General features: G+C 45.8%; 1 protein-coding gene across 1 annotated transcript in view; it reads right to left on the bottom strand.

The window, feature by feature from the left end:
* Positions 1-12,164, bottom strand: part of Nr4a3 (nuclear receptor subfamily 4 group A member 3) — a 34,200-nt gene extending 22,036 nt beyond the window's left edge. The window contains 6 exon segments of the mRNA XM_037202596.1: positions 4,166-4,338; positions 4,784-4,913; positions 8,906-9,597; positions 9,600-9,872; positions 11,107-11,178; positions 11,986-12,164. Coding sequence (XP_037058491.1) covers positions 4,166-4,338; positions 4,784-4,913; positions 8,906-9,597; positions 9,600-9,870 — 1,266 coding nt within the window. The 5' untranslated portion in view covers positions 9,871-9,872; positions 11,107-11,178; positions 11,986-12,164.
* Positions 12,165-13,083: the final 919 nt, after the last annotated feature.

Raw genomic sequence — 13,083 nt, 5'->3', positions numbered from 1 at the left:
TCAACTTTTTGTTTTAAGTGTGTGTCTGTGTATCTGTATGTAAGGGTATAAACATATGTGTGTATGCCTGTGTGTGTGGAGATCAGAGGCCAATGTCCTGTGAGTTCCTTGACAATTCTCCACCTTTAAGATTTTCTAATCATTTGAAAAATATTAATTCTTTGAAAATGTCATAGATGCATTGTCTTAGCCACTTTCTATTATTTTGGAGACCCCATAACCAAGGCAACTCATAAAAGAAAGCATTTAATTGGGGGTTTGCACATGGCAGGGAGCATTGTGGCACACATGGTACTGGAGCACTAGTTCTGAGCTATATCCTGATCTGCAGGCCGAGAGAAAGAACCTGGGCCTGGTTCTTTAAAGCCTCAAAGCCCATCCCCAGTGACATGCCTCCTCCAACAAGGCCACACCTACTCCAACAAGTCCATACCTCCTAGTACTTCTCAAACAGTGTCACTCCTTGGTAACTAAGCATTCAAATAATATGATTCTATGGGGGACATTCTTATTCAAACCACCACACACATACAATATACTTTCATTATATTCACCCCCAATTCCTCTCCCTAATCCATTTTATGTTTGGAAAGAATCGCACATATAACCTGGAGCTCACCATTGGCTAGACTGGATGGCCAGCAAATCCCAGCAATCCTGGGACACTACCACCTCACCAGCTCTAGAATTTCAAATGTATGCTACTGGGGATTTGAACTCAGGTATTCACACTGGGGTGGTATGCACTTTACCAACTTAGACATCTCCTTAGCCCCAATTTTAGTATTTTGATAGATAAGAAAGTCATGTTACATAATCATGTAAGTTATATGTATATGTATGTATGTATGTATATATACATACATACATACATACATACACATACAAAATACACATTCTTGTCTATTTCTGCAAGTAAGTGCTTACATTAAGGAACCAAAAAGTAAACCTCAGGATCATAAAGTCTTAAGAGTTGGAAAGGACTTAATGTCATGCAGACAACCTTTCCCTTTGTGGAGAATCCTGTCATATGCTGTCCTTGATTACTCCTTGGTTTGCTGACCTCACTCTGACAGTCGTTGGTCCAGATCGGCGAACCTGCCCTCAGAGCAGCTTTGAAGGCAGGCCCTTCCACCCCCACCCCACCTTCTTCTTCTAGAATTGCCTGAGGGAACAGAAGTATTCTTTTTCTTTTTGATACAGGAAAAAGAGAGTGAGAGTGACCTAATTCCTACAAGCCTCCCTTCCTGTCTATATATCTTCCTCTTTCTCCAACCATCTCTTACAAGTCTCCAGAAACAGTGTAGCTACATTCCCCCTTAAATCTGGTCTTGGATCTGACTCAATCCTTGATGTGTGATCTGAAAGGACAGAGTCCATGGGACCATACGGAATTGAATTCTGGTCCCATACTTCTACTACCACAGCAGGTAATGTATCACCCCTCCCTGCTTCCACATACTCACACACGGTTGGATCATACTGAGTGTCTGTGGAATAAACTCCTGAATGAACCACTGACAAGCCAAGGCTCTCCCCTTTAACAAAATCTAAATGTTGAGCTTCACATTTATTTTTGTTAACTTTCTTCGTGATGGTTTCAGCCCTTCCTGTTCCAACCTGTCGAGATCGTTCTGAATGTTGATACTGACATCCATCATATTAGCAGATTCCTCCCAGCTTTCTGTCATCTGCAAATGTGATCAGCATGCTCCTGTGTCTTCTTCCAAGTTTTTGATGAAAGCTCACTGTATTTTTTAAAAAGTCTTTTAATTTAGTTGATTTTGGTCCAATTTTTGATAATTTTGTAGAGCTAGCTAAATGCAGGAGAACCCAAGCGATGAAGCTCAACCTGATTCCAAAACAATGCAATTAAAATAAATATGCTTTGTAAAATTGAGCTAGGCCTTGTAGGTAGCATCAGCATGACCCAGACTTTGGCATTGGCAATCTGTATTTGGGGCAAAGCTAACAATTAAATTGGATAAATGTTTGTTGATGAAGATGATGACTCCAGACTAACAGACTGAACAGTGCAGAGACAAGCAAACACACTGGATTGATTTTTTTCAATGTAGAGACAGCTCCCAGCTGGGACAACTCAACATACTGGGGAGATGTTGCCACTGCATGAGAAATTAGGCCATGGAGACTGATAATTAGATAGTTTGGGGGATACAACATCATTCTGGGGGAGGCAACTTTTCTGGACTGACCATTAGTAAAAATGGCAAATGCCCTGGGACAATGCCAGATTGCATGCCACAGTTTTAGCTAAAGCAGCACCTATAAGCTTCATTGATAAAGATGAATTGCAGAGGGAGAGGCAGAGGTGCTTTGGGGGAGGAGAGTCTTCATGTCCAAATAGCAGTTCCCACCCTCATTGCAATCAGAGGCTGTGAAGTATGACTCCTAATTTGACCTCTAGTAGATGTGTTTTGCTTGGGCCAGTCAACTCTTTCACTTCTCTTTGTTTTGATTCCCTTATTGGACCATGGGGATAATACTACTTATCTTAACGGTGTTGCCACATGACACTGGACTGTGTCGTGTCTATACTTATTAGCACATCTGATAAATGGCCAGAGTAAAAAGTTTGATGAAAGTAATGACATACAAGGTAACATGCTGAAGTTTTGACAAATGTCATCATAAATGTCATTTAATCTTCACAATCTTGGGAAGCAGACAATATTACCAAATAAGAAAGATGAGGAAACTGAGACATTCAAAGATCAGTTTCTCAAGGTCACCCAGCTAGTAAATGTGGGCAATGGGATTTTCATCTAGCCTTGCCTGCTTTCAAAGTCTCAGCCCTTAGTCAATGCATTATTCTGTTATACCATTATACTATTTGAGACTTGACTTTCATCAAGAGCTGCTACTTACAATCAGAATAAGAGTCCTCAACCTTTGGTGCTAAGGATCTACCATGCTACTTATAGGGAGGCTTGTGATCAGGTGTAGAGAAGGCTTTGCTGCCTAGGATGAGGGTAGGGAGGGGGGCAAGGGGCTCTCAGCATGTATGCCATCATCTCTGTCAACACTGCAACCTCAAAGGAGGTCACATAGCAAAGGCATACTCCTGTTCCTTGCCAAGCATTCACCCAGATGCTGGAAATGCTGAATTAGCCATGGGGAAGGCAGTCAGATCAGCCAATGGGAGATCCCCACACTGGCCTTTCTTCATTTGTGTTTCTAAGCTTGTCTTCAAGTGGAGGTAATACCCCTGACAGCTCATAGCTCTTTCAAGGGTGCATGAGACAGTATGATTCAGTGTCTAACATGAAGACTTATTCAGTAACTAGGACTATTTTTTTTCTCCTCTTCCATCTGTACTGACTCTATTTTACTAGAATTCTGCTTTTCAAAGTCCTATAAAAATGGCCTTATCATGCTGTAATTTTTCTCAAAAGTCTTTTATGGCCCTTAGAGAAATTTGCAGGCTTCATACTGGTGAGATTTTTTTTTTATGATGTCCTATGTTAAATTAAAATGTTGATATGTTTTGATTGACTGAAATAACAACACTGGTAATCATTTATGTTTTTCAAAATGGTTTTTCATCCTTGTGTGACTGATGCTCAGAACCCTCCTCTGGTGTTAAATATGGTAATCATTTCCACTGTGGGGAGGAGAAAGTCACGAACAGGAGCCAGGTGACACAGGCAGGAAACAGAAAAGGCAGCATTCCGTCCCAGACCTCCTGATGCCCCTGATGCCAAGGCCAGGGCTCGCTTCTCCCAGGGTCTCATCCCCCCAGATAAGCAGCAAGTTAATCAATGAGGATGCAATTGAGTAGCCTGCTTAAGGATAACCTGGGGTTCACCCAGAGGGTTTGTTCACAACAGTCACAATTTCTAAAGCATCAAAGAACTACAAATTGTAGTTCACCTGTGTAGCTTTTCATTGGCACCACCAGGGATCCTGCAAACACACGTGTGGCAGGTGTAGCCCTGTCAGGGTCATTGTTACGGCATTTAGAGAGTCAATCAGGCCAAGATTATTTGGTACAGTGAATGCACTAGTTGCTAAGTGAAATGAAAACTATAGAAAAGGTAGGCTACCGACTAGCACAGTACCAGGCACAGTCCTTCAATCAACTCTGGTTACTATTGTCATGAATGGAGTAGCATAATCATTCAAGAGCATTTAGTGAACTTACTCTGGAATAATCAAGATCTCTGGGTGTCGCATCTGTTAAAGCTCGGACAAGGGCATTCATCATGCAGATCGGAGGGGATGGCGGGGAAGGCTGCGAGGGCTCCTGCTGTAGGGGGCTCTTTGGTTTGGAAGGCAGCCGGCCTCTCCTTCCTTTCAGACTATCTGTACGCACCACTGATGAGACACAGAGAGAGAAGAAACCAGTGTTTAAAGATCACATTCAGAATAGGCATAAATCACGAAAAGGAATCCAAACACATTAGAGTTTGGCAATGATGAATGAGATCCACCATTTCAAAGCAGTGTTAAGTTTGGAATAATGCTCAACGGTGATTGAGTGAAAGTTGAAATAATGAGGGGGAACAATATCCCATACTTACATGTTAGCTCTGAAAATCTCCTTCTCAAATAGAACAATGGCTTTTTAAAAAATTGATTTTTGAGAAATTAGAATAAGCAGTCCTCAATGTTACTTTAGTGTAAATATAAATACCATTAAAAAGAAAATGTTTGAAAGAAAGAGACACTAGGAAAACGTGCTGCCTCAATGTAAATATTAGCAGATTTAGCTGTTTGAGGATATGCATAAGCAAACTGGATGAAAAGCATATGTCCTTACCTTCTTTCACCATCCCGACACTGAGACACTTTTGAAATCGGCAGTACTGACATCGATTTCGACGTCTCTTGTCTACTGGGCAGTTTTTATTTGCCAGGCAAACATATTTTGCATTTTTCTGCACTGTTCTCTGAGAAAATATAATACAGAGATAGTCAACTAATAGTTTCTGGAAAGAGGTAAGACCTGACAAGATGTATTTTAATTACAATGTGAAAAGCGACAGTGCAATTTGTATAATTAGATAAATTTAATTTCCTAACACGCTAGCCTGCAGGAAAAACAATTTTATTAGTGTTCCTGGCTGACAGTGAAAATCATCTTGGGTTGTTCTGAAGCGAGTCTCAGGAGGCACCCAACTCTGAATGATAAAATCATATCTGAAATTACCAGGTCAACATATCGTACCTCAGAGGATTAGATTATCTCCACTTTTAATATCCCCTTGGGAACAATTTTCTACTTGTTCTACTCCCCTGATTATTGCTGACCTTATTAAAATAAAATCAGAATTATCTGGGCTGTCCTATGGATGGAATCACTATTGTAAGCCATCTATCGCAATAACTGATTTTTGTTTCTCAATAGAGATGAAATCGTACAGAACAAAATCAGGGTCTGTCTCGCTAAAATATATAGGAAATAATGTTTTCATTCTAAAACAAATAGGAAATCATGTTTTAATTAAAAAAGAAATCCACATGCTCGCACTACTTAGCTCACTTTATCTTTTAAAGGATACACATAATAAACTGGTTGTTTCTGACTTCCAATTCTTAAAGTTGGGTAGAAAAATCACTATCATCCCAAGAAAGAAAACCCAAAGCCAGGTAAGAACAAGAAAAAGAAATATGAAAGTCATATACATCCCAGTATTTCATAAATGACTATTATTACAGACACCAAAAAGAACCACATTGTCAAAGACACATCATAAAACTTGATATTGGAGATAAAAATAACATCACAGTTTTCTGAATCACATAGACTTTTGGAATAACACACAGAGCAATAATTAAACGTAATCTTATGCTCCAAATGTAAAATGATGCTTTAAGAAAACAAACAAAAACCCATGAAAATCTTTGTGCAAATGGTTGCATGTTTACCACTGAGGATGGATTGTTCTGAAAGGACATGGACCTACACAACTCTGCCCAGAGCAGAACACTGAATTTATTTGGGAAATCTGGGCTATGTTTTGAAAGAAGTTTAGGTAAGCTGTGCTTAGTGATGGTTTTGGGTTCAGAATTCTAGTTTTACTTTTATCCTTTCTTTTCCACTCTTCTTATTTCCCAAGTTTCAGTTTTACCCTGTCACCTTTTCATTTCATGTAAAGGAATGATTTTATATATATGCAATCCCCAACCTATGCCAAGTCTAAGACATGGCTGCTGGGTTTAAATGCAAAACTCTGAAAGACTTCTGGGTTTTCAGCACCTCCCTCTCTGTATTGATAGCTGTCTGTATTGATAGGAGCCTTTGAATGACGCACTCTTTCACAGATGCCCATCCTTCCTAGCACTCTTTCTCCTCACTGTCCTCAAGGCAGCGTGCTGATTTAAGCACTTGTGGCATTTTGCTTCAGGTATGCATTTTCCCAATAACCCGAAGCCTTCCGCACATTTGTGTGTGTGTGCACCGTGTAAGGACAGAGAGATCGTTACAGTTCAATCACCGAATTCCCATCATTAACTGCACTTCATGTCACATTTTTAAAGAATTCAATTTAATGGTAGAAAGCCACTGGGTAAATCCGGTTCCAGTTCCCTTAATTAACAGATCCGTGTGGTGGTCCTACCCCAGCCTGCCCCCACCCTTTCAATTATAGATCTGTTTTCAAGGGAATGCTGAAGAAGAGGGAAGCTGTTGGGGAAGGGTTAGTGCACGATTTTAGACTCGGGATGTTACACTCTTGTGTTGTGATGAATTCTCATTGATTTAGGAATGGGTCTATGGTAGAGTCTTCATTCAATGCTTACTGGAGTGTCTTTCTTTTCTCCCTTCCTGTTGACTGTTCATTGCCCTTCAGCATTTCCACTGAAATGCTATAAAAAAAAAAATCAAACCCACTAAAGAAATGTAGTTACGTGGAAGTAGCTTTGGGACTCTTGAGTAGGTAACTGGGGGTGGGGGAGAAAGAGAGAAAAAGGGAGGAGGCTAACCTGGGGTTGGGTTCTAGCTCAGTGGTAGAGTACCTGCCTAGCAAGCACAAAGCAGCCCCCCGTTCAGTCCTTAATACTGAGGGAAAAAAACAGAGGCTAACCTGAATGGCTTATTAAAAGGAAGTTCTGCCCTTAAATTGCCATCAGCTTGTGTGTCTGTGGGGCATTGGACATGGCAGCATCTTTATCCAAGCATCCTTTCATTTACCTAGAGAATTCAATGAGTGACATGATATTCATTGTCACATGTCCAACTACAAACATGTGCATTGTCATAAATACTTTCGAGTTTTCATTCATTAATAACTATTGTTTTATGGCTCTTTAAAGACTAGGAAGTGGGTGCTTTTATATGTTGATATCTTATTTAATATCGCCTTTCTCTGAGTTTGATCCACTGGCTGGGAAATTAAGATCTAGGAAGAAGACTTATGTCCAGTGTTATAAACTGGTAGGTGGTGACAAGTTAGGACTCCTATTTGAATCTTCCAGCCCCAGTTCCAGCATGCTCCTAAATATACTCTATTTGCCTCCCAAATCCTAGTTACCCAATCAGCATTCCACTTCGCCTATGAAATTTGTGTGGGTCTGCGCATGCCTGAAGTATCAGTAGGTCAGGATGTGAGGAGACTAAGACAGAAGTTTCTAGAACTGTCTGAGACTCAATGACAAAAGGAAGACAAGAGAATAAGTAAGGTGGCTTACTCCCCTGCGCGTGCGCGCGCGCGCACACACACACACACACACACACACACACACACACACACACACACCAGGGATGGAAAGACTACTTAACTCCAGGGTCAAAGAAGCCAGCTGTCCCTATGGCACGTCACTCACTGCACAAGCCCGCCCGCCCAAGGGATGCTTCTCTAGGGTTCAGTTTTTTTGCTGATAAATATGGGAAGGCTGGTGACACTCCCAATGTAAAATCCTCCACTGTGTCTATGAGAGAATGATCAACGTGGGTACTGTGTGTGCACACATGCAGGGAGGCAAGTGTTCCTAGAGGACCGGGTAGATTGGCAAGGCCTGAGTTCTGCCTTCTACCCTTCTATGAAGGAAGCTGTCCCAAAATGCCCCTAGCCAGTTTGCCCCCACCCCAATTCTGCCACTGCAGAGCTAGGAAAAGGAGGCATGTTGGGAGCACACAGATATGAGTTGACCTCCCGTATCCACCTCACTCTCTGAGTATGAGTTCTATGGCAGTTGAATGACCTCTCTGAACCTCCATTTTCTTCTTCAAGGAACAAGCATAATTATCCTCTATCTTCAAAGCACACTGAATAAAAACAGTGAGCGACCAAAATTCATTCAATTTTTTTTTTTTTTTTTTTTTTTTTTTTTTTTTGGCTTATTTCGAGACAAGGTTTTTCTGTGGAGCTTTGCTCCTTTCCTGGAACTCACTCTGTAGCCCAGGCTGGCCTTGAACTCACAGAGATCTCCTGCCTCTGCCTCCCCAGTGCTGGGATTAAAGGCATGGGCCACCAACGCCGGGCCAAAATTCAATCTTAAATCTGACTAATTCTAGACTAGCAGTTCTTCCTGTGAAGATTGAGACACAAATGCCCTGGCCTGACATACAGGCACTATTTTCTCAGGCACTCTGGGTGTACAAGGAAGGGATGATGATGTTTGGGCATTGTTGAAGTTTGGATCCTTTAGAGAATTTGCAGAAGTTCCTGTTCAGAAAAAAAAAAAAAGCACTCAGAAGGCAATGTCAGGTCAAGAGGTTGGGGCCGACCCATCAAGTGCATGGACAGCTTGTTTTTCGAGACTTTGAGTGTAAAAGCCCCGAGAAAGAAAGGTCTGAAGTTCTAGCCTAGGAATAGGAGTGCGCAGTGAGTGAGCTTTCATACTGGCCAGGGGGCAAGAGGGTTGCTACTCCTACTTAGATGCCCCAGCAAGGGGCCTGACTGCAGAGCGGAGGAAGCGCCTGGAGGAGGCATGCTCTCACCTTGAAGAAGCCCTTGCAGCCCTCGCAGGTGCGGACCCCGTAGTGCTGGCAGGCGGCATTGTCCCCGCACACCGCACACGTGCCCTCGCCGGAGGATGAGCTCCTGTTGGGTGGCGATGGCAAGCTGGGACTCTCTCCCAGCAGGCTGGACGCAGTAGGGGAGGCTGTGAGGCCCAGCGGTGGGAAGGTCAGCGCGGCCGTCCTCTTGGCCAGCGGGAGCCCGTACGGGTGGCCCTCGAGCGCGGCAGCTTGGCTGCTGGCGGCAGCCGCGGCTCCCAGGGGCAGGCTGAGCGCAGCGGCGGCTGTGGGGTCGTAGCCGAGGTGGTGGCCGCCCGCTGGGCTGGGCGCCGGAGGGTGCGGCGGCGAGGGCTTGAAGTGGAAGAGCGGGAAGCGCGCTGCAGCCATTGGGGGCACCGCCTTCATCTGCGGGTCGAGCAGCTGGCCCGGTGCGATGCAGCCAGGCGCGGAGGGCAGCTCGTCGTCCCACAGCGCCCCCGCCTGCGGGGGGAAGCCTGGCGTGGTCGGCGTGGACGGCGGAGACTGTTTGAAGTACATGGAAGTGCTGGGCACTACGTCGTCCTCGGGGCCAGAGGAAGGAGGAATGGACGGCTGCGGCTGCTGCTGCTGTTGGTGATGGTGGTGGTGATGGTGATGGTGGTGGTGGTGGTGGTGGTAGCCGTGCTCACGGCCTCTTCCATCTTGATCAAAGGCCGCGGCCCGGAAGGCGGCATTTGGTACAGGCAGGAGGGCTTGAGTTCGCAGCTGCTGGGGTAGCCCTCCATGAAGGTACTGAAGCTGGGCAGGGACGTCGTGGCGGTGGCCATGATCCCTGTGCTACCGAGGTCCATGGTCAGCTTGGCGTAGTCGGGGTTCATGATTTCTGTGGTGTATTCCGAGCCATACGTCTGCGTGGCGTAAGTGGACCCCGGAGGCGAAGGGCTATATTGGGCTTGCACGCAGGGCATATCTGCAGGGACGGAGACAAGGGCTCAGAAGCCAGGCGACACTCCTTTGCCAGCTGGATTCACTGCTCTTGAATCAGGAAACAGAGGAAGTGGCATCCTCTCCCACCTGCTGGCAAAGACTGAGTGCCCCAAGCTTACTTTCTTCCTTGGTGGGAAGGCAGCTGAGTCCCTGACTGACAAAGGGGCCACAGACAATGGAACCTGACCTCCTGGGGCTGACTTAGATCTCCCTTGCTCTGTTCACCAGATCTGGATACAAATGTTTTCTCTCCTAAGCCCAGAGAATAAAAAAAAAAAAAAAGTTGAAGTCCTAAAAACCAACTGGAGTGGTCTCCCTAGCCATAGGCAGGGCCAAGGGAAAGGAAGCGAATGCCTTGTTAGTTCATTTGGGTTAGAAGGAGGCCATTGCCTCCGCCCCCCCCCCCGACTTACACACATTAATTTGTAAACCCATGAGCTGGTGAAAAAGATGTTCCGTGTGGGACAAGGGAGGCAGTGACATGCTAACATTTTATGAGTGCCAACTAAGGCTGCCCACACAAGTTGTGGTCGCTGCTTCCCACCCACTCCTCCAAACAGGATTAGCAGCCTGCACAAACTGGACCCCTACTGATGACTTCAGCCAGCTGAAGTGGTGGGGTGGGCTTGTAGGCCCAGGAAATGGACTCGGGGGAGTTGATGCCATCTGCAAAGAGAAAGATCAGCTGCAACACAGCACACCCACCAAACCTGCTTGCTCGCTACGATACTGTGTGCGCGGATGCATGTATGTAGACACCTCCCAGTTCTGACTAAGACGATATTCTGATCTAGGGAGATGAGAGCCGTTTTATGACAGCAGTTAACAGCTCTTCTAACAGGCGAGTTAGTCTAGGTATTTTCTCAAGATGGGAGGAAAGGAAAAGAGCAATTTCAAAGCAGGTGCACTTTCTCTGCCAGTTTGCCTCGGTTGGGCCCTCAGGGCAGCTGGTATCTTGAGGCGCTTGCTACATAGTCACAGAGGTTGGGGTGGCTGAGAAGGCCCTGATAGTTACTGGCTCTAGTGAATGATTTTTCTAATAATTTTCCTTTTTTATGGCTAAATCAAAGTGGTTACATGGGGAGTTTCTGGTGGTTGGTTTTTCCGAGGCAAAGGAAACCCAGGTGCTTAACTTCTTGGAGGGTGCAGTGTGTGAAGGTGTGACTAACAGAGAAGCTAGTCAGTGCTTCACATTTCCTTTGACATCTTTCTCTTACCCACATTTCCAAATCTGATTGAGTCATGCGTGTATGGGTTGAAATCTTGACTTGAAAAAGGGTGATGAGGGCCTGTTGGAAGAAGCAGCGGTGAGGAGGAGCCAGTTCAAGCCTGCCTTCTTTTCAAGTGAGGCCTTAGGAGCTAGCTTGAAGCTAAGGGCTTGCTTATCTTGGAGTCTAGTTCTTAGACTGAAATGAAAACTGATCATTTAAAAGAAAGAACACAGCCGAGTCTTTCCATCTTGGCCCTCTCTTCGCATCCCCAGGACTCGTCCCTTAGAGTCATCTGACATTTGTCCATCCCCTATTGCTCTTTGTCTTTCTGAAGTCTCCAGCAGGAGGGGGAGTGTATCCCTGTCTCATCGGTGCCTACACAGGCCTGATTCTTCCCATCCCTTTAACAAATTTGTACAAACCAAATCTGAGGCCTTTACATTTACATCTCTGCCTTTAGTCCACATGGGTTTCTCCTTGTCTTTGAGCCTCAGTCATCCAAACTCCTGCACCACAAATGATTTGAGTTTTAGACCAATAAAAATGTCCCCTATCTCTTCAAGTGATTCCTTAAATGACTATGTTGGATATAAAGGGACAAAAATAAAGCCATTAAAAAACAAAATATCCTAATCTCTTTGGGGTATTTGCTTTTCTTCTTAGGAAACATAATTTTGACAAATGGTTCATGTAATCTCACTGCTCCGCTTGGTAGCAACAGGGTGTGGTATACAGCGGAGCTTCGTGCCAGGAAGCCACCTGTGCTGTGAAATCCGGGGCCAGCAGCCTTGTGTTGGTACTGGGCAAGTGGACCAGACTGCCTGCTGGGTGCTGGTTTCCCCCACCATTTCCCATGCTCGGGAGGAAGAAGGGCTTCAGACCTACCTGGAGGGTATCTTGCGCGCTGAATGGTGGGGCTGGGGGTCTCTCCAGCGGAGGCTGAGAGGGTAGGAGGCGGGGACGTCGGGCTAGGCAAAGCAGCTGCTGCGCTGCCCGGCTCTGCTGAGGATCCAGGCTCAGCGCCGGGGCTCGTCGGTCTGCGCTCTCCCGCAGTGGGCTCTGCAGGCACCGAGAGAGGGGACAGAGATTGTGGTAAGACTAGGCTGGGTCATCTGTTCCAGGCAGTTAGTTGGGTGAATAGGGTGGGGGTGGGGGAACCTATAGAAAATGCTAGTTAATAACAAAGAATTATCATAAGGTTAAGTGAAAGTGCTTAGGGCTCACGGAATCCCTGGGCAAGGAGCATCACATTGTCGTGGGGTAGCTAAGGGAAGGTTGCCATCACCCAGTGAGCTCACAGTCCTTTTGTAGTACGCGGTCTGATGCTAAACCCCCCCACGGCCTGTCATCGCCCAGAAATTGATCTTTTCTGCACTCACTGTTCCCTGCTTGCGAAGTCAGGGAGATCGAAGGAAGAACACTCGAGGAACGAATATGGCCCGAATTTGGAGGGGTGGTGGTGTCAATGAGTATTCAGGAAAAGAAAATAGCCATTTTTCAACTCCGACAGACCCCACTCCTCAAACACAAATCCTACACGCCGCGTAGGAAACGCACAAGGTCCGGAACGAATGCATGAATGCCCGGAGGAATTAAGAAAGTCTGCGCTTTTCATTCTAAATGCTAATGGAGCTTCCTTTCTATTAGTCGCGAGTTTCGGGGGCCAGGGGTCAAGCAAACAAAAGGGCACAGAGGGAAGAAGGCCAGTTCTGGGAGCCGCGCGCTCCGGCAGACAGCTTAGGCGGCTGCTGCTGCGGACCGAGGGAGGTCCCGGGCACTCAGCGGGCGGTATCCCCGAGGGTGGGCGGCTTTAAGGCTCCAGGCCACCCGGTGGCTCAGAGGGGGTACATTCCGGAGGGCGCCCAGAGCGGCTCCCGGGCGAAGGTCTCGGTGCACAGCCTAGTGAAACTTTGTAGCTGGAAGCGCAGCTTGCCTGGCAGGAAAGAGGGCTCCAACTGCCCCAAACTCCGGCTTATAGCGCCC

This window comes from Peromyscus leucopus, chromosome 2 (genome assembly GCF_004664715.2).
Source record: "Peromyscus leucopus breed LL Stock chromosome 2, UCI_PerLeu_2.1, whole genome shotgun sequence".
Lineage (NCBI taxonomy): Eukaryota > Metazoa > Chordata > Mammalia > Rodentia > Cricetidae > Peromyscus > Peromyscus leucopus.
This window is presented reverse-complemented; position numbering and strand designations above follow the sequence as displayed.